A 26,566-nucleotide genomic window follows, 5' to 3' on the forward strand; every position below is an offset into this window, starting at 1 on the left:
TACCTTTTTTGTATTTCCTCTCCCCATCTTCTCTTTCTCTTCCTCATTCGCTCCATTTCCCCCCTCTTCCATTACAACCTCCATGCTCTCTCTTCCTCTCAGGAGAGATCAGTGCTGTATTGTACTTTGCTGTGACATTGAAAGCTGCATTCATTAGATTTATAATAACGTGGTGAAGAAATGAGATGGTCTACCTCCATTACACACAGATACGGGCAGATGTGCGGCATCTAATTAACATCCTCTCAGACCCATACAGTAGAAAAACACAGGATACCCAAAATATGTATGTGCATCTTCATCTACAAGACAAGCAATGAGATAAATAACTAGAGAAATGAAAGACCCACATGTATTTCTTTAAGAGGTGAGTCATAGCAAGGTTTTCCCATCTAGAGGACTGAGTCAACATTTGCAGAAGTAAATGCTGTAGTTGCATGACATGAGACCAGAACACCAGAATGAAATCATGGCTTGAGGTGACAAGTTCAGTTCATTTGCAATGCTGTTGTTTTTAGTTTCACTTCTTTGATTGTAGATGACATGCTTTTCTAGTTCACCGTTTCTTTGTACAAGAATATGGTGCATCCCTTTAGGGCGCTGTGGAAATTTTAATACCGCCTTAAAGACTTCAAATCCTGTGCCACTGTATTCCTTTAAAAAAAAAAAACGGAGCAAATTCACACTCAGCCCTTACACAACAACCTCAATAGTGCATTAGAGATCAATCCATCTTGTTGTACACATGCATGCACAGATGCAGAATCGCTTTATGTGTGTGAGTCTTTGTGTGAAAAAAAAGAGAAGGACTGTGTGGGGGAGACAGAGAGCAAAAGAAGATTTTGTTAGTTCAGCATCTTTAGTGCGGGGGGGTGGGGGGTGGTGTGGGGGGGGGGGGTGGGGGGGTTTGGGGTCTTTCCCTTACCAAGGACATATGGTGTAGGAGGAGTGCTGTTGAGGAGAGCAGGGAGGGGAGGCAGGCAGTGGGGTGTGATGGCTGTGGTTTGGTGAGGCTTGGGTTGCACAGAGAGCAGCTGAAGCACTGGCATCAGCCGGTTGGCCCTCCGTAAGAGACTTCAGAGCTGAATGGCACATGAGTGAGAGAGTGGCACAGGTGTGTCGTCAGTGACCTAGAACAGCCAGCTGAAGCGTGCATAAACACCCATACTGTACATCACAATGCATCACGGTATACATATTACATCAATGATAACATAAATGTAATTCATAGTGGTGTATTGGTGATGACAACACACCTATTTTACCTCGACCCAACCCTCATACCTTTTTTGTATTTCCTCTCCCCATCTTCTCTTTCTCTTCCTCATTCGCTCCGTTTCTCCCCTCTTCCATTACAAGGGTTAGGGTAACCCTAACCCTAACCCTAATGCAGGGAAAAGCCAAATGTGCCTTTCTTTGATAATGCATTATTACTAGTGCAAATATCTGGCATGCTTATATATTGTATGTCCCTATGTACTGTACATATCTTACAGCAATAATCAGTATTTAAGGCTGTCATGTTTATAAGGGTTATGTGAGAGTTAAATATTCCCCACTATCCTCAAAACAAGGGCACTCAAAAATATATGGAAATCAGAAGAGATTATTAATAAATGTGAGTATGATTAGGATGAGTCAAGGGTTAATTATTCAAATGAAAGCAAGTAGAAAGAGCATTCCTTAGCTTTTTCAGGACCACAGCCAGATCCCTACTACTTCAACTCATACTGGATTATTTCTGTCTTGAGCTGAAGAAACATCCATTGTGAAACAAATGTAGGAGACCAATTTAATAAAAATGTATAAACTGTGTCTGTGTGTTTCTCATGCACTGTTTAATATTTTCTACCAGTATTAAGCTTTGTAATGAATATCATACTTAAGTCGAGTTAAAAAGCAATGTAATAATGTATTGATCATTAACCAATATAATTATATCATGAAACCCTAATACCTACATTTTTATTTATTAGTCTGTGTTTGGGTGAAGTAAGTAAATCAAATCAACTTGTATCTTGCCACAGGGTTTCAACCTTCTGGACAGCAGCTGTCCAATGAGCTATAGGTCGAGGGTAATGGAATAGGTCCTGTAAATATTACAGCATGATACCAATTTAAAAAGTGTCTGACACAACAGACCTTACAAGTTAGATTTTCATTTTAACACCTACATACTGCTACCCATAACTGTGATTTTTCTTTTGTTCACAAAGATAATTAATATCAGTTGGCATGGTGTTTTAAGGTTTCTGGCAAAGCCTGGCATAAATATAGCAAATATAAGACTTTGCATGTGCACATTCCTGTGATGTCTCAAAATAGAAGGCCCTGAACAAAGAGAGGTGCCATTCTTTCAACATCAACAAAGTGGCCTAATACTGTCAAGGGAGAATGTGGCAAAGCTTAAGCATTCCTGTATTAACTTACTTATGTAGTAAGTATTAGCTATATACAATTTTTATATAGGAATTACACTAACATTATTATATTATATTATACAGGGATTTAAAAATAAGATAGATAGATAGATAGATAGATAGATAGATAGATAGATAGATAGATAGATAGATAGATAGATAGATAGATAGATAGATAGATAGATAGATAGATAGATAGATAGATAGATAGAACATGTACAGGACACGTTCAGGCTCCCCGAGACAACTAATTGAGGTTATCATAAAACTTGCTTAGTGAGATATGGCGGCAGGGTGATTACGCCCTCTTGTGGGTTTATAAAGATACAAGTTTCTGCCAAATACTGGTTCTTGTGGTTTAGTCTTTAGCCCGCTGTGTCCGACCGATTAAATAGAGGTGATTTATCATTGAACTTGTGTCCTTTGATTTTAAATTCGTCAACGCGTTGCTCCACCACCGGGCTACTCCTGTTTGTCGTCGTGTGTGTGTGTGTGTGTGTGTGTGTGTGTGTGTGTGTGTGTGTGTGTGTGTGTGTGTGTGTGTGTGTGTGTGTTTCTCCAGCAGTAGAGGGCAGCATAACAATATGTCAGAGTTAATTTTGTGTATGAAGAAGAGTGGCCCGGGGGAGTCTAGCTGGTAGTGGTCTAGACATGTCAGAGAACTGGCACTACTGCTAACTTGGCCGCTGTAGTTAGTGAGTTATCCAAAAGTGTCTCGAAGCTTAAAGGGGTGATTTTAGACAACGAAGCCTCGCCAGCTGGCCTGTGTAGAGGTTTGGAAAACTGTTGAAACGTTACGGATCCCGGACCTTTCATATCTGACAACAACTGGTTAGCTAGTATTAGCTGGCTAGCAGGGGAGCTCCCGAAAAGTAACGCCAGGGCTTGTTTCATACAGTCATGTCTTCGGCCGGAGACTTCGGAAACCCTTTAAGAAAATTTAAATTGGTCTTTCTCGGGGAACAGAGTGGTAAGTCTGACTTTAACGCAATTTTTTTGTCGAATATGAATTATGCTCTGGAGGAGATGTAGCTAACACTACAGTTGATGGGTTAGTCGGGTGATTAGCGTTAACCAGTTAGCTAGCCAACGTTAGCTGCGTAACGTTAAACTTGGCACAGTGTTAGCATTGCGACACCGTAACTTGTTACCGGCTGCTTGTCCACGCTGGATTCAGACAAATGCAACTTATCTTCTTCTAGATAAGTCATGTCTGTGGAAACTGGCTTCCTCGTCTGTTAGCTAACTTGCGTGCCAAGCTGTGATAACAACCTTAACCGCGGCAGAAAAGGCTAGAAGAAAGATACAAGTGCCACTTACATTGACAAACAGTTTGCTTAATATAATAAAAGTACATTCAGTTTAATTATATTAGTTGTATTTCCAATATTGAGGCTGCAGTTACAGGCTTAGTTATAATATATGCTGCGGTGCTCATAAGAATGTTGTCAATCTCGTTTAAAGTCCATTTCTGCTGAGAGGTTATGCATCTCAATTACCTAACCTGTCCAGTGGCACTCCTACACTCCTGCACTCCTGCACTCCTACACTCCTACACTCCTGCACTCCTGCACTCCTGCACTCCTGCACTCCTACACTCCCTACTCATTTCCACAGGGTGTACTTGTAGAGGAAGAAAAGGGCGAGGGGGCAGGGAAGTTGCCTAGTTTCTGTTTTCAAAGGCAAAGGTGTGGGGTCGTTGATTATATAGTTCAATACGTGCTTCTGCGGCCTTCTCACTGTTTCCACAGCTGTGTGTTTGGCATGCCAACTCAAAGCATAGGGAAGTGTAAGCTGATTCTGGGGCTTCATGTAGACTTGGGATGAATCATTCAACTTTTTCTCTCCAAATACTGATTCTGATTCGTCGACATAGGGTATCTGTTGATAAGAAGTTCTAATATGTAGTACTCTTTCCTTACTTTCTCTTTACCCTAAATTAAAAGCAGTGTACCTAACTACTTCGAATTCATTGGGATCATTTGTGTGTATGGCTGCACGACGTTAAGGCTTGCATTAGTGCTAAAAACAGTTGGTGACCTGTTGTGGCATAAATAATAGATTGAATAGTAGAATTAGTAGCCTATGTTGTATAGTAGACTTGTGTGACATGCATAAAGAAACTAAGCTTAATTTGGATCTTCTGGTTTGATAATAACCTATCTGCATAATAAGATCGGTATCAGCACTGAAACCGATCCAGCTGATTTAATTGATGCATCTCAAGAGAAGAAAGAGGATAAGGTAGTGTAGAAAAGGTTACTGTTTCTCATTTGCTGTTAACTACAGTCTGTGATCAGCTGTGGCTCCTTGTAGCCTTGTAAACAGCAGTGTTGGCTTTGGTCATGTCATCATCACTTGATGCACAGTGTAACTGATAATGTAACTTGAGCTCAGAAAAATAGTCTGAGGCTGAGGAGCCCTGTTTGGGTATTCAAAGCAACTGTGTGAGTGTCTCTCTTGGTATTGATGCACTCAAAGTAACATTTTACCAGTAAATATCAGCAAGGTCAAAAGAAATCTTATTAGAATGTGGTAAATGACATGATAACTACACAGTATAGATATGGAAGATCAAAAATCCTCAACGCTTGGTTGGACACAGCAAGGCATCTTAGAAGGGAATTAAATGGGGAGCCTGGTTCCCAACCCTTCCTGTCCCTCTACATTCCTCAACCGTCCAACTTCTTCTCAAATACTTAAAATGATTATGCACCACACCCTTTGATGGTTAAGACCTTTCAGAAGGGAGCAGGAGTTGCATGACCTGCTGCTGCTGTCAGCTGCAGTCCATTAAAAGGGTTCTTCATCAGTGGCTCATGCACTGCACACAATTTTGATGTTGGCACTTAATGTGGGTTCTTAATTATAGCTTTGTGTATTTTGCAGTAGCTAATTCCTTTTTTCCGTTATTTGCGAACATTTCATGTCAGCAAAGTTTGACCACACTGAGAATAATGTCTTGCCTATAAATAGTAAGAAACCTTTTCATTTCTAACAATTATTCAGTTATTCAGTTATTATTAGTCTGAGGTTTAATTTAGCCCCCATTGTTGTTCAACAGAAAACAAATTTGAAACAATTTTGGTAATTGAATATCATTGTTTATCAGCCTGATTGTTTATCAGAACTGAATTGGAAGTGTGATCGTTGTAGCTTCAGCATTGTTTCTGTTTGTTTTTCAGTGGGAAAGACTTCGCTGATCACCAGGTTCATGTATGACAGCTTCGACAACACTTACCAGGTGAGACAAACACCTCCACCTGATTTAATCATCATTCATAAAGTCTACATTATCCTAATATCAGTAATGTTGATTGAAGATGGCTATGAATAATGACCTATTTCTAACCTATTTTCAGGCCACAATAGGAATAGATTTCCTGTCGAAAACAATGTACCTTGAAGACAGAACAGTAAGTTTCATTTTCATCACTAATAGTGTTAAATCAATCAATTTTGTTGCTGGTTATGCTGGTCTTTGTTCAGATTGGGGAAATTCTTCAAGTGACTGTAAGGCTTTGGTGTTAGGAATGTTAATGGGCACTCATACACATTTCTAACAAGGATTTTTGTTTGTTTGTTTGTTTTATTAACAGTTTAGTTATGTTCTTTCTAGCAAACACACACTGTGAGCTGGTTGGCGTACTCCCCGGACCGTCCTCCCTTTCTTTGTTTCTTTCCTCCCTCAACAAAAGTTTTCTTCCTCTCCTTCCTACCCCTCCATTTCTTCTCTCCATTCCTGTTTTGAAATTAAACACTTTACTTGATCAAGAGAGGAGGGTTGATGACAAGTGAAGGGTGATTATTTCTCCCCGTGGGCCCAGACAGCTTGCTCTTTCTGGTGGTCATTCACTACCTGCATGCACTACTCTCTCTATCTCTGGCCTCTCTCTGTCTTTTCCAATTCATCTGACTTCATTTAGTTTCCTTTGAATTTGCTTTTTGTCACCATAACTTACCTCATTTCTGACCTCAGTTTTTCTTGTTTTGTTTTCATCCCTTTTGTTATTTTCTTTCTCTTCCCTTTTATTTCTCCTCCCATCTTTTCCCCCCTACTACCCCACAGATCAGGTTGCAGTTGTGGGACACGGCAGGCCAAGAGCGATTTCGCAGCCTCATCCCGAGTTACATCAGAGACTCTGCTGCTGCTGTCGTAGTATACGATATCACAAGTAGGTGGTGTTATGCATATTGTGTTTTTAATGTTCAGAAATAATTTGTTTTTTTGTAAATCCTCTTAAATACAACAGCAAACAAAAGTTTGTTATATAATGTGACTCAACCACACTTTTCACTTTGATTTTAAAAATCCTGTAATTCCATATTTATTCATCAGACTTGGAGACCATGTATATAACTTGTAGTTCTACTTCCTTATAATCTTCTTGTCAAAAATTCACCTGTTTTTACAGCTGAGGCTTTTTACCTCCCGAATACTGATGCTCTGCCTCCTGTTTCTCCATCATCTCTCTTTCAGATGTCAATTCCTTCCAGCAAACCACAAAATGGATTGATGATGTGAGAACGGAGAGAGGAAGTGATGTCATCATCATGTTGGTGGGAAACAAGACAGACCTTGCAGATAAAAGGTAATCTGTTCCTACCTCCTCCTGCAAACGGGCTCTCTCCATTAATAGCATACTAATGAAGCCATTGATTGTTACTGCTGGCCCGCCAATATTGAGTTCCTCAGCCCTTCCTGAGGCAGCACTCAATCACAGCAAGTTATCTCTGCCCTTTGCGGATTTCAAAGCTGTGACTGTTTTATTTCAGCCTAGATGTCCTCCCTTAGATACTGATTATTTGCTCTTTAAACGATCAAGCTCATAAGTAAATTCATAGTTGTCAGCTATGATATACAATAATATTACATCTGAAAGTATCTACTATGTGAACCACTTTATCTGCCTGTTTAATGCTGCATTGTATTTGGCTGTACATCTTTTAACCCCCCTATCTACCACAGGCAAGTATCTATTGAAGAGGGTGAGCGGAAAGCCAAAGAACTAAATGTAATGTTTATTGAGACTAGTGCGAAAGCAGGCTACAACGTAAAGCAGGTAAGAGTGTGTGTGAGTCGTGCTCTGTAGTCCTGCTGCAAATTCTGCCGCCTGGGCTTTACCTCCAAAGGTCACCTGTCCAAATCAGAGGTTAGATCTCTAAAAATCCAGCAAATGGATCTTAAAGTCATTGTTTATTTTCTGTCCATATTTCTAAAGGAATAGTTTGATATTTTGGAAAAAATGTTTTTTTTTCTGTCTGACAGTCTAACCATTGTACATTAAATAAGTAGCTAGAACCAGCAGCTGCTTAGCTTAACATGAGAACTGGAAACAGGAGGAAACATCTAGTTTCTGTCCGAACATGAAAAAATCAGAAATAATCTAGTGCATAACCTCCTGTAAAACAGAAAGTTTTTACACTTTGGGTTTATAATTAAACAAAGATATAACATGTCAATTAGTGAGCATTAGAGGTGGTAGTATGCATATTTTGTCACCTTTTGACAGAACAAGGCTAGCTATTTGCTCCTGTTTCCAGTCTCTGTGATAAGGTAAGGTAACCAGCTGGAGCTTACAGCTACTTATTGACCATACACACATTAGAGTGGTAGCATTTGTTAGATCTAACTCTCTGCAAAATGCCCAACTATTACATAATCCCTTCTCTTCCTGTTGGGGAACTCAGCTGACACAATGAACAGCCAGAAGCTCTATTAGGAAACTTTTGGTCTTGAGCAAAGGTGACAGTAGCAGCAGGAAGGGGCACGACTTGTTAATCCACTTCGATATAATCACAGTCTGTATTTTTTTTCCCTTTGTCTTCCTGTCAATGTCTGTGACGATATGTGCGTGTCCCTGTGGGTGTTTGTGTGTCATGTACGGGGATTTCGTGGCTCATCACAGACAGATAACCACAGAGGAGGGAGAACAGAGAGCAAAAGAGATGAATGTTCTGTTTATTGAAACAAGTGCAAAGACAGGCTACAATGTCAAACAGGTAGAGCGTGTGCACCTTTTTGTGTGTGTGTTCATAGTGCTCATGCTCTCTTCTGATTGGCCTCTCACACATGCATGTGTGCTTCAAACATCAGCTTCCTCTGGTCATATGTGAGATGTGTGGATTTGTTTTTCAAGCTCTCCCCCACCTGCTACAAGTAATGATTTGCATTGGCCAACCATCAATCATACAGCCCTAGAGGTGGGTCAGGGTTTGCAAACCAATATTCTCCACTCCACTGATTAGCACAGTAACAGCATTTTGTTGCTGTGAAATCTGCATGTAATGAAGTCTAGTTCTACATGATGCTGTTTAGACGGGGGCGGGTATGTTAAGCATCATCATACATTCGGCACACTTTTCTTAAATTTCATGTGAATCCATCAATCACTTAAAATCCTCCAAGCTCAATCAATGGAAGGTCTCAGTAAGCCACAATTACATCCTCTTTTCAAACTTCTTCTGTAGTGCAGGACTATGGTCTTGCAGTACTTCAAACACATGCTGCTTAATTCAAATCAAATTTTGTAAAGCTCTGTGAGGGAGTCTTCCTCTGTATGAGCTTCAAGTGCTAAATCATGTAAAGGGAATATTCAAAGCACGTTATCTTGATTTCACCTTGCTGACAGAATACGTCTGGTTCTCTTCCCCTCCAGCTTTTCCGTCGTGTGGCAGCCGCCCTCCCTGGCATGGACACCACACAGGACAAGAGTAGAGAGGACAGTATCCTTTGTGTACATGTTAGTGTCTGTCATGACAGGAGAGAGTCAGGAGCCTCGCTCTCTTATGTCATGTTATATGGATAGTTCCTGTTTTACTTGCTGAAGGGTTTTGGGTTTTTTACTGAAAGGTTTTGTAGGATGCTCCTATAGATGGCAGATGTCAGCCGCTTGATTCACAGCAGTAAAATATAAAGACTTTGATAGAAAATTATTCCTGCAACAAGTCTTCTCAGCTGTGGAGCCAACAAGCTATACCTCAGTCCCTCCAGAAAGTCATGATGTCTTGATCGCAATAATTAACGCAAATTCAACCAAGCCCCATGAAATCTGTGCAACCTTGCATTTTTGTCCAATCACCGCAACTTTTCCGCAAATGTGATCAAAAATCAGTTTCCCACAAGTTGACACATTAATTACTAAAGATGAAAAGACAGAAAACATAATTTCATTCATCATTCACTCATAATGAAACTGTTTCATAGGCAGAAATCGTGGGGTGGGGGCTCTATGTGATAAATTCATGAATTCATGAGGTTACAAAAAAAAAAGACGGACCATTTTTGTAATTTTTATTTTCTCCTGCAGTTTCATTGGGGAAAAAAAGATCTAAAAACATCACATCCCACCATAATGTATCAGAGTATTGAAAACTAGGCAAAAAGTCTTGTTTACTTATTCATCGATCAGATGGTTCCTGATTAAGATCAAAATTTTAGAATATTTAATTTAGGCAAAGTATTCAAATCTGTTTATTTCACTGACACTGGAACTGACAAAAATAGCGAGCCCTAATGGTAGTGTTCACAAAGATTTATCATTTTTGAGTTTTTTCTCAAATAAGAGTTAACCTTTTGTATAATTAATTCATTTGAAACTGTATGGAGGTGTGCTCAGCTGCTCAGGACTCCTAAATAATCATAGTCAGTAAAAAAGCAAAAATACTTGCAAAGAGTCTGAATCACTCTGATGGTGATGAAGCGCAGACTTTATTCCATAAGGTGATGTTTCAGCACTAGTGTGCCTTCTTCAGATCTGATGTACACAACTTTAAAATGATATCTCTATTAACTTAGGTCTGGAAAGCAGTTGTATAGTTTTGTTTAGAAATAACAACTCTCATAAACATTTTAAACATTTTTGTATTTTTCCCATTCCATGATGTTCCTTAACTCTTAAACCCCTCAGTGATTGACATTAAGCTGGAGAAGCCGCCAGAGCAACCTGTCAGTGAAGGAGGCTGTTCCTGCTAATGCTGGCCTAATTCATGGCTAAATATTACTTTAACTGGCTTTTTCTCAAACCCGGTCGGTTTTTCTGTATCTGTACCCCTCACTACACCCACCTCTGTGCCCAATCCTGAAAGAGAACACTACATCCATTATCCTCGCCATTGTGGAAACCTTGCGCTCTCATCGGGATGCTCTGAAAGTCATAAATCACTTAAATTGAATATGTGCGCTGTAATACATATATTGGAACAGTTTACACAGCTGGAGCTCAGGCTTCTTCACTGAGCTCCTGTTGTCTTGTCATTTCAAACGAAGATGGTAGCACATTGCTTTAGTTTGTGTCTAAAGATGACTGAACCAAACTGAAAGAATATATGTGTTAAAGGTATTAAATCAAAGTATGTGTTTAAGAGTGAGAATATTCTTTAAAAAGTTAAATATTGCTTTAAGCTTGATAGGCACAATGTGGATGCTGTGTGCATTTGTTAACATAATTTGTTCTGTTGCAATTGATTGGCAAAGTTTCATTCATGAATTGTGTTATCAACAAACTATTCTTACTTTTACCCATCTTGAATGATATGTGGAAAAGGTTGTGTTAAAGTAAATCAATAACATATTTGGGGGATCTCAGTGTTGACAAGTGTACTGTACACACACATACAAATTGGAGGTGGCATGTTAAACTGAGTTTGTTATTTGAGGTCACAGTTCTCCCAACATGTACCAGCACAATATGACAAGTCGACGCATTGAAACCGCACAGTCACAAACCAGCACAAACACAACTCCTAATACAAGATTAACACTACCACCACACCATCCTCATTACCGTCCTTTCTCTTTTCCCATACTAGTCCCTTGAGAGGGGTTATTTTTACCCTGGCTTCCATTTTCTATTTTCTTTTTATTTGGATAGATCTTTCTTTTTTTCTAAAGACCACAGCTATCATAGATGAAACTATTTCTTTGATAATAGTGTTTGAGGAGGATTTTCTCATATATTAAGAGTCATAATCATGAAACCCACCATAAACATTAGATATGGAGATATATACTTTTGGAGTTTAATTGTAGAGGGCTTCCTCTGCTTTGGGTTTATCTAATTAAGTTTGGTATGATGTTTTACGAACAATTTTATTTTTTGGCATTGATCTTTTGTTAGTTATTCTACATATGTATTTAATCCACAAGGACTTGTAATATTTATTTCTGTTGGATTCATGTTTCTTTTTTATGGCTGTTAATATCTTCACTTTTGGTATGAGTCCTGAATCACTAATAAAATATGCATCCATCTGGACCATCTCTAACAGAATCAGTAGAGAGTGTCTGCTGTTCCCTCCACCACTTCTAAATGAAAATTTGATCATACTGATAAAACTGTGCAATTTTTTTGTGAACTTATGGAGGAGAGTCTGACTTGTATAGCAAAGTAGTCCTTAACGTTTCTGTCTGGAATGGTTTTAAATGAAAGAATAAAAATACACTTGTCACCGCTGCTGAAATTCACGTGTTATTGACAGCTGTAAGATGTGGATTAAGTGATTTGCATGGCATTTTGTAATGTTTAAATCATAAATCAAAGATAACATACTCTTGAGTACTGCATAGATTTTGAACTGTTTCTGTTAAGTCTTCAGCCTCAGTGGTCACAACACAGTGTGAACCACAGGAACAGAACAGAACACTAACACTGTATTATTAAGAGCAAGGCCTAAAAAGTGTTACTGTGGTCATGGAGCAGAACAATCCACAGTCATGTGAACTCACTGACCAACAATAATCAACCTGGTTATCTCCTGCAGGTATATGCTGGAGCTGGACTAATAGGTTTTGTAGCAGACATTTCCACTTGTCATTGCAGAAGAAGCACAGGGGAAACTAATGGCAATAATGAAGGCTCTAAAATATGCCAGGCCACTGAACCAGCATTCATAATACCAGAGCCCTTGAAGTGGAATCCAACCATTATTCATGCCTGAGTGTCTGTTATGGTCCGATGTGGCACAAGTATTCATATAAAGGGAAATATTAGGGGGATCATAGTGACCTGTATGAACCTGTAGCAAGCCAATTGCAAAACTGCCCCAGAGACTGAAAACTTTATGTTCACTTCATGTCAATAGTTGCATATAGTTAGATTAATTGCTATAGGAACTAGTAACATTAGGGAAAGAATATCAACTATTTGGAGTTCTGCATCATTAGCTAATCTTGTGGTTCTGCCTTTTGGTGGGGCCCTGTGTCAAAATAATGGCTGTACATTGCAGTGAGTTTATATTCAGCTCACATTGTGCATATTCCTAAATAAAATGGAACTGTGCTTAATCAGATTACCTGCAACTGCAGTGGCAGGGTACATAATGTAGATGGCAGGAGACATACACACATACATACACACAAAGGTGGTGCAACTATCAATCCAAGAATCAAACTTTATTTGTATGTAAGCTAGTGTAAAAAGTGAAACCGAGTCAATTATTTTGTCAGTCTTTTACTACCATTCCTTGTCCGCAGTTGGCTGTAAGTCCCGCGACTATTTCCCAAGCAACTGTTACCCTGGAAACCAAGCTAAACAACGGCTGCTCTGTGTTTTTAGCTAATTTTGTCACTGAACTTTACCTTGAGTTTTTAAGATAGTTTTAAGCATTTAATTCCACAATGGTTAACGATTACTACGAGACGCTGGAAATAAACAGAAATGCAACAGACGCAGAAATAAAAAAGGCGTAGGTCTTGTTAAACTACCAACCGTTAAGTTTGTCGTTAAATTCCTCTCACAAATGTTCAATAACTGGTTTGTGTTTGTTGTCACAATGTTTCCTCTTATTTCCCCAGATATCGATGTCTTGCGTTGAAGTTTCACCCGAGCAGCAACAGAGAACCTGGATGCACCGACAAGTTCAGTCAGTTGGGTGAAGCATACGATGTTTTGAGCGACCGTAAGTATCAAGAAAAGGGAAGCTGAAATTGGTTTCGCCATGAATATTCTAGATTATTATTATTACATTAGTACAACCCATCACGTAGACTGTACTGTATATTTTACTATAATACCAACTCTGTTGGTAAGGGGCGACTGGTGTAGGGTTATTTGCAACATGTGTACCTCCGTGCAACCTGTAGTATTCATGAAGAAGGGATATTATTGCGGCAAAAAGTAATTAATTCAATGAGGTTAAAAATAAACACACAACTAAAATAGGATGAAACACAATAAAAATATATTTGAGAATAATAGAGTCCTTATATTTTATTTTCAGCTTGTTTATCTGTAATTAATGTCACCGATTCCCTACCTATCTGTTCTTATGTCTGAAGATTAAAAAATTATTATGATACAAAACATTATACTTAATGTATCATGATTCTACAGCTGAAGATGGGGTGGAAAGTGCTGATAGGAAAGCTTATTCTATTAATATGTGATCGACACAGACCAAAGTCTGTATAATTAAAGCTACTGTAAACTACAATAAAAGTGTTCAGGGCAATTATGTAAATCTATCTTTCTACCTTTTACCACAATATCAGTACCATTTTACTAATACTAGTATTTTAACTGTATTTGTTTAGTAGTTTGGGTCGATAACGATATCTATTTTCTTTGTAACAGCTCAAAAAAAGGCAACCTATGACAAGTTTGGTGAGGAGGGACTAAAAGGTGGTATCCCACCCGAGTTTGGCAGTGATGGGGCTTGGTCATCTAAATATGTCTACCATGGGAATCCAGACAAAACATTCAGACAGTTTTTCGGAGGTGACAACCCATTTGCAGGTGAGAAAAACAGAGGCAAAGATCATTTAGTGAATGTGATTTTTCAAATTTCATAACAACTGCATTAATCATATTTTTTTCTAGACTTCTATACAAATGATGTACCTCTTCAGTTTGGTGGCCTGCAACCAGGAGTGGTGAAGACTCAAGATCCCCCAATAGAGAGAGATCTTCATTTGTCCCTGGATGATCTCTTCCATGGATGCACAAAAAAGATAAAAATATCTCGCAGGGTAAGAACATCTGTACGTGAGATAACTATCTTTTTCTCATCCCAGTTTTTCACTGGCCAAATCATTCATACAGTTCATACAACAACAACTCGAGAGGTTTGAAATTACTTTGCATAAAAAAAATATTTATATTGAAGAAATCACACTGAAAATGAAATAAATGTATTATTTTTTGCCTTATTTGTTCAACAGATTATGAATGAGGATGGATACACATCCAGTATCAAAGACAAGATCCTGTCTATAAATGTTAAGCCTGGATGGAAAGAAGGCACAAGAATAATTTTTTCCAAAGAGGGAGATCAGGTAAGAGCGATACATATTTTTTGTTGATATTTCAGACAGCTGTAGTAATTGTCACTAACAATTCAACCAGTCTGATGCCTATAGCAATGTCTTAGGAGAGTGAACTCATCATTCTGTATGATGTTTTATTTTTATCCTGTTAAACCATTTATCTTACTTGCATGTGGTTATTTCAACAGTCTTATAGTTCATCATCAATATGACTTTAATCAGATTGAAGAAGACCTATAGGCACTTAACCTGGTGCCAATGAAAAGCGACTTTTGTGCAGGGATTTATACTGTAATACTGTAAAAGGGATTTGACCTGTTGTTACTACTGGTCTTCCTACTCAACACTATCTTCGTCAGAAAAAGAGCTGCTAACATGTGACTTGAAATGGTTTGTTGACATATGTTGTCATGGTTGAGGTTAGGATGAGTAATTCTGATTAAAACAAGGTAAAGTTTTGGTGATAGTCCCCACTGTGTCTTTATTTCCTTGCTTTATGCAAAACTTCTCTCAAGAATCTTTGTTAAGATCTGAGTTTTGGTTTGTGGCGCTGTCCCTGGTGTTTATTTACCCAATACTCCATTGTTTCATTATAGATAATCCAAGCTTTTAGTGTGCTATAAGCTTTAGAAGGAAGTCTAGCCAGTGACAAATATACCAATATGTATAATTATGGATGAGAAACACAAAATATATTCCTCAAACTGAAAAGTTTGGGTTCAAAGTACATGAAGAACATTTTTACTGACATTATAATAATGCAACATTGTGGAAATGTATATTGGATATTCATGAGCATAAAGAAAGTCAAAATAATAACACTTGTAGGCTTCTCTGTTGGAGAAGGGTAATGCTTTGGATAATATTGGATCAATCATAAGAGAATTATTAACTTGCTTAATACTGAATTAATTTTTTATCATACATCTGAATGTATTATTTCATACTACAATTTTAAATTTCATGCTTTTTTTTCTCTAAACCTATTGTAATTGTAAAAAATGGTGACCACAGAATGCAATGGACAGTTTTGAAATGTACAGATATATGTCATTTTTTCCTACAAATACAAATCATTTCTACACATCCAGTAATTGAATTTCATTTCATGCAGATTTATTTTACAGGTTTACAAAGGTTGAATTACAACTACAAACTTTGGAATTATTTGTGAACATCAATTTACAAACTCAAACTCAATGACCCTATGTTGAGCTCTTTCTCTGAGTAGATCTTTGTCAGGTAGCTCAGATGTGGTTATATGATTGTCGTCAAATACGCTTTATGTGTAATGATCTGATTAGTTCTAGTCAAATGAAAATATGTGCACAGCTATTCTTTATCAAACTGTACGTTATTAAGTTAAACTGTCTCTTAGCGAAAGGGCCTGACTATAATGTAATCATCTTAATGTATTTTATTTTTAGGGACCAAACAGCATCCCTGCAGATATTGTGTTCATAGTGCGACAGAAGAGTCATCCTATGTTCGTAAGACAACTCAATGACCTGATCTACAAGGCCCAGATCTCTCTGGAGATGGTGAGTCACGTTAAAGAGGATTTCAAACTTAAAGATTTAGATTAAGCAGAATAACCGCTGAAGTAAAAAACTTTACCACAGGCCTTGACTGGCTTCTCTGTGGATGTGGAGACACTAGATGGCAGGCTGCTCAATATTCCCATCAGTGACCTTGTGCAGTAAGTGATTTCCTATATTGGGGCAAAAGTGGAATAATAAATAACATTCATGTGTAATACTGTATTTTGACATTAATCTCGGATACTCACTAAAAGATGAATGAATAATTGTAACAGGGAGAGATTATCATAAGAAATTCAGACTCTTTATTTCACCTCTACAGTTAAAGAGGGACATTTCTAGAAGGATATGTTTTGTTATGGTTCATGCTTCATCTGCATCAGTTACCATTTTCCTGTCTCTGATTTGTTTGTCATCAGCCCTACGTACAAAAAAGTGGTGACTGGAGAGGGAATGCCGCTGTCCCAGGATGCTTCACAGAGAGGAAATCTCATCATTACTTTTGATATCCAGTTCCCAGACAAGCTCTCGGCTGAGAGAAAGCATCTGATCAAACAAGCTCTAAAATAAATATCACAGCAGTGAATATTGATCACATTTTAATACATGTGTTGCTAAACTATTAAATGTATGTAATTGTCAGTTTAAACACAATTTGTATAACTTTGATAATTTGAGTTGAAATATATACTAGGAGGCAACAAAAAGTAAAGAAATGTGTAAACAACATCGCTGTGCTATCACATCAGCCCTCTGCCAGCCAATAATGATTACAGTATAGTTGTGCAGTTGTGATTCGCTGCCATCATGGCCCGTTTCAGCTGCTCATATGTTACAAACATCACCACGTTCCAGGAGCCCAGGCGTAAGAAAGATGGGATGAACCTCAAGACCAGAAAAACAGAAAAATAGTGTGATTGATTGCCATCCATGTTCATATTAATAGCTGTCATTTTGTTTACAGTCATTGATCTCCTCACCTTCCTATATAAATGTTTAATTTACGTCCTCATTAACCATTAAAATTTTTATCGATGTAGTCGATGCTTACCCTTTATAAAAGGCAAGCAGTCCTTCTTTGGTCATCATTGCAGAGGCACAGTTGAGGACACTGCTGTACTGGCCAAAAGCAGAGTTCATATATCTTGTCTTCACCACATCAACTGGAGAGGCAATGACTGTTGTGCATAACCCCGCACCAAAGGCTGACACAAAGTGGCAGGGCAGATTGTCTGTACAGTAAAGGCTGAAGGTTATGACTCCAGGAAGGAAAACACTCACGCTTTATTTCATGCCACTGGATCATGTTGGTGCAGCCATTATTATACCTGTCAGGGGAGTGGACTGAAGAAGCGTATCCTTGATGAGGTCATACGTCACCAGTTCTGTGCAATTGACAATTGCATTACGTGCAATGTTTGGAGCTGTACCTGTATGACAGAGTAATATAAGTACATTAAAACCTTTATCACAAGAAATTTTAGGATAACCTTCAAAACCTACAGAACCATTTTAAGCTCAAGCTACCTTTCCATAGACCACGAATGCCTTCCTCCTTAGCAATGGTCTTGTAAGCATGAATGGTGCTACAGTAGCGTCTGGCGTGCCCAGAGGACCTGGCCTGTGCCTGGAAGCGGACTTTAACCACATCTGTGGGCTGAGCAAAAGCAACCGCCATGGCACCTGTGGTACATCCCGCAAGCAGCCGAGTGCCGATGCCTACATCTGAACCAGAGAGGAGGGAGGTGATTGGTGCAGAACGCCCTCAACTAGACTAATAGTTATAATACATTAATGGATACTCACGATCGGAGCCTTTAGCGTAGAACTGTTTTACAGAGTCGTAGAGACCAATGCGGACAGAGGCAAAGCTCATCTGCCTCTGGAGCCCTGCCACCAGTCCACTGTAAAGACTCTTGGGCCCCTCTGTACGCACCATGGTGGTGATGGTGCCAAACACTCCACTATACTTCACTGCAGACCCTTTCCCTGCAGCTGCTGAGGCTCTGGCCTCCCCTTGGATCTGTGCAGGATAAAAGATAATGGAGGACTTCAATATACGTTAGGCAGCTTTTTCAGTTTTTTAAGCACTAAGAAATGCATTTATCAAAATTATATTTTACCTACACTATATTCAAATATGTGCACATGCAAAATATGAATTTGATGTTTTGATGGGAAGTTAACTTCGCAAAAAGCTTCTTTTTTTTTTTTACCTGCAGTCGCACTTTGGCTGTGTCCAGGGGAAAGGTAAGCAGGTCAGCAATACAGGCTGAAGTTCCTGCGCCTACAAATTTGACAGCTGCTGATGGGGCCACATATGCAGGTCCAAATCCAGCCATTTTCCAGGATTATTTTGATCAATGTAAGGATTGAAGTGTGGCTGATTAATGTGGATTGGAGCTCCTCCGTAATCTGAAAACATAGACCCAGAACACAAGCTGGTACATTAGAATCACAAAATGCCACATAATAGAATTTTTTTTATTTAGGAGTTTGTTTGGGTTTTTTGTTTTTTTCTATGTCTCTGAATCTGTACACTATGATACCTATGGGCGGTTCATGTAAGACCCCCATTAAGCAAAAGGAGAGTTTTTACTGACGATAAACAAAAAACAGCTGTTCGGTACATTCTGTTCAGACAGGAAAGGTTTGCATCAGCAGAAAAACAAAGCCCTTGCAAATTCAACAGCACAAAAAAATGATTTCTCTCATTTAATTCTACATCGTCACACTGAAGTCTGAACTTTGGCTCGTTCTTACCTTTTTGCATGTGTTTTCAGACAGAAACTAGAGATCAGGATTCTCTAAAGGTGTCCCTCTGGCTGAACTTGGTCCCAGCTATGAATTGGTTTCCTTGTTTTTCCATAGAAGACTTTTCAAAAGTAATGAGCCTTAAAATCATACTCCAAATCCTGGGAAAACAGAAATAAAAAATAACAACACAGTAATGTAACAAAGTAATGGTAAAAATTCAAATTTTCCAGAAAGAAAACAATTTTAAAGATTTTGATTGTACTGTGATTTGATTTGTGGAATTGCCTGGTAAAAGGTTAGAGCACCCAAATGAGTTGCTGAGTTTGAGCAGATGAATGGACAGGATGCAGTGGTGTGGTGAAGAGAGCTGCCTCTTTAAATATTGCCATGATGCTGTTACATCACGGCATGGCATGTGTTGCTGGTAGGGCCCCACCCCCAGTCTATCTACATGGGCTGCCTGCTGATCCCATGAGTAGACTGTAAACCTGTCTGTGTGACAAGCAGCCTGTGGCTGTATTTGTCTGCTCCCTCTTTGTCTTCCTGACTTCATAATCAAGCTTCCTCTGTATTGTGTCCTCAGACCAACAACACATAACAACAAACATTAAAACCCACAGTTGTGATGTACATGCTGAATATATTGAGAGCTGAGTATTTTGTGAAAATAAAATGTTGCATTACAAAATTGGACTTTCTAGGACTTCACTTATATAGTGTTTTTCTAGTCTTAGAGACCACTCAAAGTACTTTACAATACATGCTACATTCACACACATATGCATACATCATACCCACACACTGAGGGACAACGTGGGGTTCAGAAGCTTGTCCAAGGACATTTCAATCACAGACTGAAGGAGCCGGGCATCAAACCACCAACCCTCAGATTTGGGGATGACCTGCTCGACCTTCTGAGCCACATGCAGAGTTAAGTGCTGAGTCGTGGTGAAAATACAAGAACACGAAGTACACTGAACACCTAATCAGATCTGCATGTTCAGACCCATTAACATCTTACCACAGCTTTTTGTTCAAATTTGTCCCACGGCCTGTTGTTCCTGCACTCATTCATGAAGTACTACACTGAAAAGTAATTTTGAAAATAAATTCACAAACTGAATTGTATTGTAAACGTGAATAGTTGTGTATGAACGCAACCATGTTTCCTTGATAGGGCCCTGTAAAGCAATGTGGTATTATTAGTTAGAGGTTGGTTTCATTGTACAAACATAGTCTTATCATATAAAATATTTGTAAACCGCAATGTCATGAATGAATTCTTGGGAACATGTTGTCCTACATCATGTGCAGCTGTATTAAGGCCATGTAACTCTATACTTCTGACTGACCCAAGTATAATACCGAGCATCAGGAGCAGGCGATTCTGGAAATATTCCAGGACCGATGAATATTCAAAGGCCCATTGCTAACAGAAAACATTGCTTTCTTTCTGTCAGTTAAAGTTAACTCACAGCTCTGCTCTCAGGGCACCAGCTGCTGAGATGTTCAGATGAGTGTATTTATATCAGCCACTGTTTTCCCTTGTGAACACCTTTTCTCTATTCTTAAAGTAGCCACTGATTTTTCTTTTTCGACAGATATGTCAAAGAAGATGGCACCATATGTCTGATAGGAGGAAATAAGTCTAACTGTACTGGTTCAATGGGACCAAGTAGGACCCTCATCTTACATTTATCATCAAATTATAAGTAAGAAATAAATCCAGTTTAAGTGTCACATTTGCCTTTGAGATGATATATAATACTGATTTCTGATTCACAAAGAAATGTAAATACTGAGCACTGTCCCGCTTAAATCCCAAGATGCTTCCACCATTTTATCAAGCAGCCTGATATATTTCTATTTCACCCCACTTTTTCCCCTCTATTTAATCCCCCTATTTAAACTGTAAAAGATTGATAAATAAAAGATAGAGTTCAGATTTTAAAAAGTGGCATTTTATTAATTCATTTTAGCATTATTTATCATTATCTACAACATCTTCCATTCTATTCATATGAATTATTGACCAGCAATAAACATGCTATTTACAATAAGCAGCACATACTGTAGATAAACCTATAAAAACACTGACCACATGCACCACAAATAATGGTAAACATTGTAAACAATCTACAATACAGAAGACAAAGTAAGGGACATAAAGTGATCACAGTTTAGGTCTGTGGTGCCAGATTCAGTCTGTCCATTGCTTTCATGGAAAATCTTCCCTAACCTGCCTGTAACATTATTCATACGAGCTTCCAGTTCCTTCTTGTAAACATGAAACTCCACCTTCAAAGTGAACAGCCAGCTGAACAAGGCTTCAGTATCTATGTGAAAACAAGATCAACCATAACCTCATGGAATTAGCCTTTCACATCCGCCTTCTACACCTGAATAAATATCTTTTGTAATGGAGGCGCTCACCATTACAATGCACAGTGTCTTTAAACTTGAATCATTAAATCGTTCTGCTATTATAACAATGCCCACAGAGTCACCCAACCACATGAAGTCCATCTCTGACCCCGAAATCATTTGAAGCTCTGTTGCACCTCCACTTGGACCTCTGCTTTTCCAAATACAAGTCACCACTGCATCATGGTGAAGGCGAGTGCATTGCGTCTGGCGAGCGGAGATCAAAATGGAGACTCCCAGTACTGTTGTGCCCTGGTCATACCCCGCTTAATTTGTTCATATGTCACAAACATCACAATGTTCCAGGACCCCAGTCGCAAGAAAGAAGGCATGAACCTAAAGGAGACAAATGAAAGAAAAGTAAGCAAGTGTGGCAAACAGGTTTTTTTTAATCTTGTGTGGTTCACTGTTGTGTTAGCGTATGTTTACCCTTTATAGAACGCTGAGTGTCCTTCATTTGTCAGCATGGTGAAGGCACAGTTGATCGCACTGCTGTACTGACCAGCACCTGAGTTCATGAACCGTGTTTTTACTACATCCACAGGAGAAGCCACAACTGTTGTGCAGAAGCCTGCACCAAAGGCTGCTGTGAAGTGGCACGGCAGGTTGTCTGTACGGGAACAGAAGCAAAGTCACATTCTTCACATTCATTTTGTCATTTGAAACTGTACGTGTAAGAAGCTGTAGCGCTGCAATTTCTACAGTAATTTGTTTTGGGGTATTTTTGGCCTCACCTGTCATTAGGTCATACTTCAGGATGAGTTCTTTGATCATGTCATAGGTCACCAGCTCTGCACAGTTTACAATGGCATTACGGGTGATGTTGGGCATGCAGCCTGGAAGAAAGCAGAGGATGGTTTAACAACCAGTGGAAGCAATTTTCATGGTAAGTTAATACAATGCAATTATTTTTATTTGAAGTAAAAATGGCAAGTACCTTTCCAAAGGCCCCTTAATCCCTCATCTCGTGCAATCGTCCTGTAGGCATCCAGGGTGCCGTTGTATCTCCTCCCACCATCAGCGAGTCGCACCTGGGCTTGGAAACGCACCTTCACCACATCTGTTGGTTGTGCAAAAGCTACAGCCATGGCTCCTGTGGTGCAGCCCGCCATGAGCCGAGTAACAATCCCAGCACCTGTGGAACAAAGTTTGTGTCAGTCACAATGAAGCAGCAGGAGAGAAACAACCTTGTTCATATAACACAGGGATACTAAGTTATGAAACGCACTCTCGGTGCCTCGTGTGTAGAATTGCTTCATGGAGTCATAAAGACCAATTCGAACAGAGGCGAAGCTCATCTGCCTCTGGAGTCCTGCCACCAGTCCATTGTAAAGACTCCTGGGCCCTTCTGTGCGCACCATGGTGGTGATGGTGCCAAACACTCCACGATACTTCACTGTGCTGGCCCCTTCAGCTTTAACAGCCTCCCCCTGAATCTGGGAAATAGGATGACATCCAAAACTTGTTAGCAACAGGTTAAAAACACAGATATTTGGAACAAAATTTAAAGTCAAAATGTGTAAAGCCCTCATAAACTCTGTGAATCTAACCTGTAGCCTGACTTTGGCAGTATCCAGTGGAAAGGTGACGAGGTCAGCAATGCAGGCCGCAGTGCCTGCTCCGAAGAACTTGACTGCGGCAGAGGGCACCATGTCTTTGGGTTTCGTGCCAACCATTTCTACACCTGCTTTCATGACACAAATGGAAAAATTTGCTCTTAATGCTATTTACCCTAGACCTCTGTGTACGTCACACGTCATACACTAAACACACCAATAAAAAATCATTACTCAGCTCAGCAAGACACACAGAATATAACTCTTCATATCTCCTCACATTTAATCACTTTTGTTTGTTCTGATTATAACATCTAACTGAGGAAAAATCTGAGAGTACAAGTAATATTTTGTGCATTGGGTGTATTAGTACTATTTTAAGTGTCCATGCTAAAACATTGTGCATACCTGTAAAAGAAGAGTTTCAAGTTTTCTCGAGAAGAACACTAGTGTTTGGAAATGGTTCTGTTGTGGAAATGCCTTTGGCCATAAACTCTATTTGAAGTGAGCCAGCCAGCATACCACCACTCACTGAAAAAAAAAAACAACAAGCATTTAGTTATCACTAACATGTGATCCAAGAAGAATTTCACATGTTGGTTTCATGTAAAGTATGTCATCAATGGTTTTATCATTGTTATGTCTGATTAATACATCATACCTCACAGATACAGGTGATACACATGCAAAAATATGGATTTTAAACAAATATTTAATATGACAAATATTTATTGGTAAAAATACAAATCTCTATTTAAATATCACGTAACATAAGTGGAGTCTGAACCCATGAAAAGTTGCATGATTCCTTTTTAAGAATCACTGTTAGTTTACCTTAAATGTTTTAAAGGGATAATCCAGCACAGTGCAAGGAATATAGAATCCTAGTAGTAGTAAGTCCCTTTAGTGTCTTCAAGTCATGCTGTGTGCTCACTGTTTCAGTGACGAAGAAGCTCCTGAATTTATAGGCACCTTCGGCACATGACTACTGGGCAGCCTGACAAGCTGCACACACCTGTTATGTGAATCTCATGTTTACCAGAGTCTGTGAGACGCAGACAGATATTTGAGCACTTGTTGATCTGCTCCTATAACAGTCTCATGGTGGTGGTGTGCTCCTGACCCATACTCTATGAGCACATACAGTATTAACATTTAGAACAGGTCAATTGTTTCATGGATAATTTCGGAGTTAATTTTACTGGCTGACAATATGAATATATCATGAATATGTGCAGTTCAAACTCCACGGCTTGGAGTTTACATAAAATTTCAACTTTGACGTATGCAGATATCAGCTCATATAACAACACTCACGTCATAAGCAGACCTCATGTTTCTATTGGCTGATACTGCAGGCCTGTCAGGATTCTCTAAATCTTTTCATGGGGCATTTGACTGGCTGACAAGAGCTCTGTAGTGGATGACATTTGCTCTACATCCTTAAAGTGTTAGAGCCCCTGCCCATTACCAAATGCAAAACTAGTTTAGGAGCTTTAGGAATTCCCTCATCCCTCCTCCCTGCAAGTAATAAAGTCACAAAATGTTCTAGACTAAGGAACCGCCATGCTTCTCAGCCAATCCACTCAATGAACAGGGTGGGTGGATACACATAGCATCTGTATGCAATCATTCAGCCATTAGCATCTGTTCAAGCAAACTAGCAGCACCCAAAGAAGGGACTGGGATTGGGTGCTGGACAGAAAGTGTTAGAGGAGGGAGTGTGCATGCCTCTGTACATGTGACTTTCCACTGCAGCTCCAGGTCGTGGCCCCAGCAAGCTTACGTCAATTCACGCGGTTGACCATGCAAAACTGTGTCCACTATGTTTCCCAGAAATGGAATCCTCTTCATGTAGCACCAGTATTTCTCCTATATACTTCTGCGTTTCCTGTTTGTCTTTGTGTGTCTCTGAGTACTTTGCAGACATTACTGTAGAAAGTTACATTGATTTCATATTACATGTGTTAAGTTCCCCCCTGAGTTGGTTATTGTAAACCAGGCTCAGGAGTGCCTTGTTTACAAAAGACCTTAAAATGGTCTGCACTTTTGACCTATGACATATTTTCCACAATTTACAGGATTTCACATTTCCAGATACTAAAGTGGCCATAAATTTAAAATTGAAATTGACCTTGTGTGTGAAGTTTTAGTGTGTCCATTTCATCTTTTAATATTTGATAATAATTTAATCACATGTAAATATTTTGGTGATATTTGGTGATATATATATCATATCATATATATCAAACTGCTCACAGTGTATATGTGTTACTGGTGTTGAAGAGATTAAAGGCAATAATACATTTAAATTCTGTTTCTGCTGCAATTAAAAGTTTAGATTTGTGCATTTTCTGAAAAAAAAAAAGAGAGGCTGCTTTCACCAAGTGCTTTCTTTGACCAATGCTAAAAACAGCTTCTTCAGAACACAGCGTGATTAACCTTTTAGCAAGCAGACAGACCAGTAAACAACTCACTGGACCAGCTTCAACCAGTCTGCAGTGACCTGAACTGAGCCGGCAGCCCCTTGTCACCACTGTGCTCTCCTGCACTTTCAATACCACGAACCTCGTATCAGCTAATCTCCATTACACTATAAATAAAGACTATTATGTTATAAATAAAGTCAGCCACTGCGTCACCTGAAGGTTAGTAGAGCACAGTACAGCTGTATAACCCACCATGCCTTTGTGAACCACTGTCTTAACTAATTATTTGGTAAGAGAGGAAGGAAAACAAAGCAACTTTCATACTGAGATTTTATTTTTTTTATTTTGTTGATTGATTTTTTGGGGAAAAAAAATTTAAATATCAAATCTGAGCCATTTGTGCCTGACTCAAGCTTTTATGGCCTTGCTTGTCATAAGTTTTTGGAATTCATTTTTGACATACATGAAGAGATACTGTATTTCACTGGGACAACAAATGAACCCACATACCAGGAATGACTCAGTTGTTTGTAATTTGGCTGGTCATGTGTTTACCATACAACAGCAAGTAGCAGAGTCTGAAATACATCCAGTATGTCAGAATGGTCAAAACAGGATGAGCATAAGGATATAGCTGGCTGAGGACATAAATGGGCCTATAAAATAAGGCTACACCAAGAGACAAGCAATATATAAGCGCATTAAACTCAGTGAATATATACCCAAACTAAATCATAATAAAATGTTATTATCATATATTATAATATATAGTCATAAAAAAGAAATAAAACACAGAAATGATTAAAAAAAAAAGATTAAATATAAACACTGAAAAATAAATTAAAAAAAATAAATGTCAACTAAATTAAAAAAAAACCTAAAAAGAGCACAGGGAGAAAGCATCCTCTCAGCCCCTAATGCATCCCAGCCAATAGCCTCTAACTGCCCTAAAGCACCAGTCCATTAAATGTTTTTCCAACCAACCAATCAGGCAAGGTCTGCCTTCTGATGAGGTCCATGTAGTACAGGCCACATGCTCCACAAATTAATATACTGTGTGTGTGCTCTGTTGACCATACAGTAACTATAAAGTCATCTGCTCAGGATTTGGATAGAAAGACTGGATTTGAGCTAAAATTCTTTTACTAGAAAATACATATTAATTATTATAAGT

General features: G+C 38.9%; 4 protein-coding genes across 9 annotated transcripts; 2 read left to right on the forward strand and 2 right to left on the reverse strand.

Annotated features, from left to right (window-relative positions):
- The first annotated feature begins 3,012 nt into the window (after positions 1 to 3,012).
- LOC130182619 (ras-related protein Rab-6A) lies at positions 3,013 to 11,875 on the forward strand. 2 transcript variants are annotated; one of them, XM_056397674.1, is made up of 8 exons: positions 3,013 to 3,390; positions 5,606 to 5,664; positions 5,783 to 5,836; positions 6,490 to 6,595; positions 6,901 to 7,012; positions 7,390 to 7,483; positions 9,080 to 9,146; positions 10,331 to 11,875. In XM_056397674.1, exons 1-8 carry the CDS (start codon positions 3,321 to 3,323, stop codon positions 10,393 to 10,395), a joined length of 627 nt encoding a protein of 208 aa, XP_056253649.1. In that variant the 5' UTR covers positions 3,013 to 3,320; the 3' UTR covers positions 10,396 to 11,875. The 2 variants fall into 2 exon arrangements, with proteins under 2 accessions (XP_056253649.1, XP_056253647.1); XM_056397672.1 differs by lacking the exon at positions 7,390 to 7,483 and adding an exon at positions 8,330 to 8,423.
- Positions 11,876 to 12,839: 964 nt separating this feature from the next.
- Positions 12,840 to 17,263, forward strand: dnajb13 (DnaJ heat shock protein family (Hsp40) member B13). 2 transcript variants are annotated; one of them, XM_056396472.1, is made up of 8 exons: positions 12,844 to 13,106; positions 13,216 to 13,319; positions 13,994 to 14,155; positions 14,240 to 14,388; positions 14,581 to 14,694; positions 16,113 to 16,226; positions 16,308 to 16,384; positions 16,646 to 17,263. In XM_056396472.1, the coding sequence occupies exons 1-8, from the start codon at positions 13,039 to 13,041 to the stop codon at positions 16,794 to 16,796; spliced, it is 939 nt and encodes a 312-aa protein (XP_056252447.1). In that variant the 5' UTR covers positions 12,844 to 13,038; the 3' UTR covers positions 16,797 to 17,263. The 2 variants fall into 2 exon arrangements, with proteins under 2 accessions (XP_056252448.1, XP_056252447.1); XM_056396473.1 differs by lacking the exon at positions 16,308 to 16,384 and having other exon boundaries at positions 12,840 to 13,106.
- On the reverse strand, positions 16,973 to 19,598 carry ucp2 (uncoupling protein 2). Of its 3 annotated transcripts, none has more exons than XM_056396469.1 (8): positions 19,289 to 19,598; positions 18,990 to 19,141; positions 18,443 to 18,641; positions 18,033 to 18,249; positions 17,754 to 17,951; positions 17,555 to 17,656; positions 17,278 to 17,458; positions 16,973 to 17,111 (listed from the first exon to the last, which is right to left on the reverse strand). In XM_056396469.1, the coding sequence occupies exons 3-8, from the start codon at positions 18,566 to 18,568 to the stop codon at positions 16,997 to 16,999; spliced, it is 939 nt and encodes a 312-aa protein (XP_056252444.1). In that variant the 5' UTR covers positions 18,569 to 18,641; positions 18,990 to 19,141; positions 19,289 to 19,598; the 3' UTR covers positions 16,973 to 16,996. The 3 variants fall into 3 exon arrangements, with proteins under 3 accessions (XP_056252444.1, XP_056252445.1, XP_056252446.1); XM_056396470.1 differs by having other exon boundaries at positions 19,246 to 19,598; XM_056396471.1 differs by lacking the exon at positions 19,289 to 19,598 and having other exon boundaries at positions 18,990 to 19,228.
- Positions 19,599 to 20,922: 1,324 nt separating this feature from the next.
- LOC130182429 (dicarboxylate carrier SLC25A8-like) lies at positions 20,923 to 23,936 on the reverse strand. 2 transcript variants are annotated; one of them, XM_056397375.1, is made up of 8 exons: positions 23,798 to 23,936; positions 23,372 to 23,494; positions 22,958 to 23,091; positions 22,636 to 22,843; positions 22,345 to 22,542; positions 22,142 to 22,243; positions 21,837 to 22,017; positions 20,923 to 21,743 (listed from the first exon to the last, which is right to left on the reverse strand). In XM_056397375.1, exons 3-8 carry the CDS (start codon positions 23,081 to 23,083, stop codon positions 21,629 to 21,631), a joined length of 930 nt encoding a protein of 309 aa, XP_056253350.1. In that variant the 5' UTR covers positions 23,084 to 23,091; positions 23,372 to 23,494; positions 23,798 to 23,936; the 3' UTR covers positions 20,923 to 21,628. The 2 variants fall into 2 exon arrangements, with proteins under 2 accessions (XP_056253350.1, XP_056253351.1); XM_056397376.1 differs by having other exon boundaries at positions 22,958 to 23,094.
- Between the last annotated feature and the right edge of the window lie 2,630 nt (positions 23,937 to 26,566).

Source organism: Seriola aureovittata, chromosome 15, assembly GCF_021018895.1.
Source record: "Seriola aureovittata isolate HTS-2021-v1 ecotype China chromosome 15, ASM2101889v1, whole genome shotgun sequence".
Lineage (NCBI taxonomy): Eukaryota > Metazoa > Chordata > Actinopteri > Carangiformes > Carangidae > Seriola > Seriola aureovittata.

What these genes read in the sequence shown, in the direction of transcription:
- LOC130182619 (XM_056397674.1), top strand. Translation starts at nt 3,321, where the DNA reads ATGTCTTCGGCCGGAGACTTCGGAAACCCTTTAAGAAAATTTAAATTG. An exon ending in CTTTCTCGGGGAACAGAGTG is followed by an intron (nt 3,391 to 5,605) that starts GTAAGTCTGACT and finishes TTTGTTTTTCAG; the next exon opens with TGGGAAAGACTTCGCTGATC. An exon ending in GGACAAGAGTAGAGAGGACA is followed by an intron (nt 9,147 to 10,330) that starts GTATCCTTTGTG and finishes TAAACCCCTCAG; the next exon opens with TGATTGACATTAAGCTGGAG.
- dnajb13 (XM_056396472.1), top strand. Translation starts at nt 13,039, where the DNA reads ATGGTTAACGATTACTACGAGACGCTGGAAATAAACAGAAATGCAACA. An exon ending in AGATAAAAATATCTCGCAGG is followed by an intron (nt 14,389 to 14,580) that starts GTAAGAACATCT and finishes TTTGTTCAACAG; the next exon opens with ATTATGAATGAGGATGGATA. An exon ending in CCCATCAGTGACCTTGTGCA is followed by an intron (nt 16,385 to 16,645) that starts GTAAGTGATTTC and finishes GTTTGTCATCAG; the next exon opens with CCCTACGTACAAAAAAGTGG.
- ucp2 (XM_056396469.1), bottom strand. Translation starts at nt 18,568, where the DNA reads ATGGCTGGATTTGGACCTGCATATGTGGCCCCATCAGCAGCTGTCAAA. An exon ending in CTACGCTAAAGGCTCCGATC is followed by an intron (nt 17,952 to 18,032) that starts GTGAGTATCCAT and finishes TCTCTGGTTCAG; the next exon opens with ATGTAGGCATCGGCACTCGG. An exon ending in CTGCTTGCCTTTTATAAAGG is followed by an intron (nt 17,112 to 17,277) that starts GTAAGCATCGAC and finishes TCTGGTCTTGAG; the next exon opens with GTTCATCCCATCTTTCTTAC.
- LOC130182429 (XM_056397375.1), bottom strand. Translation starts at nt 23,083, where the DNA reads ATGGTTGGCACGAAACCCAAAGACATGGTGCCCTCTGCCGCAGTCAAG. An exon ending in CTACACACGAGGCACCGAGA is followed by an intron (nt 22,543 to 22,635) that starts GTGCGTTTCATA and finishes TTTGTTCCACAG; the next exon opens with GTGCTGGGATTGTTACTCGG. An exon ending in GAAGTATGACCTAATGACAG is followed by an intron (nt 22,018 to 22,141) that starts GTGAGGCCAAAA and finishes GTTCCCGTACAG; the next exon opens with ACAACCTGCCGTGCCACTTC.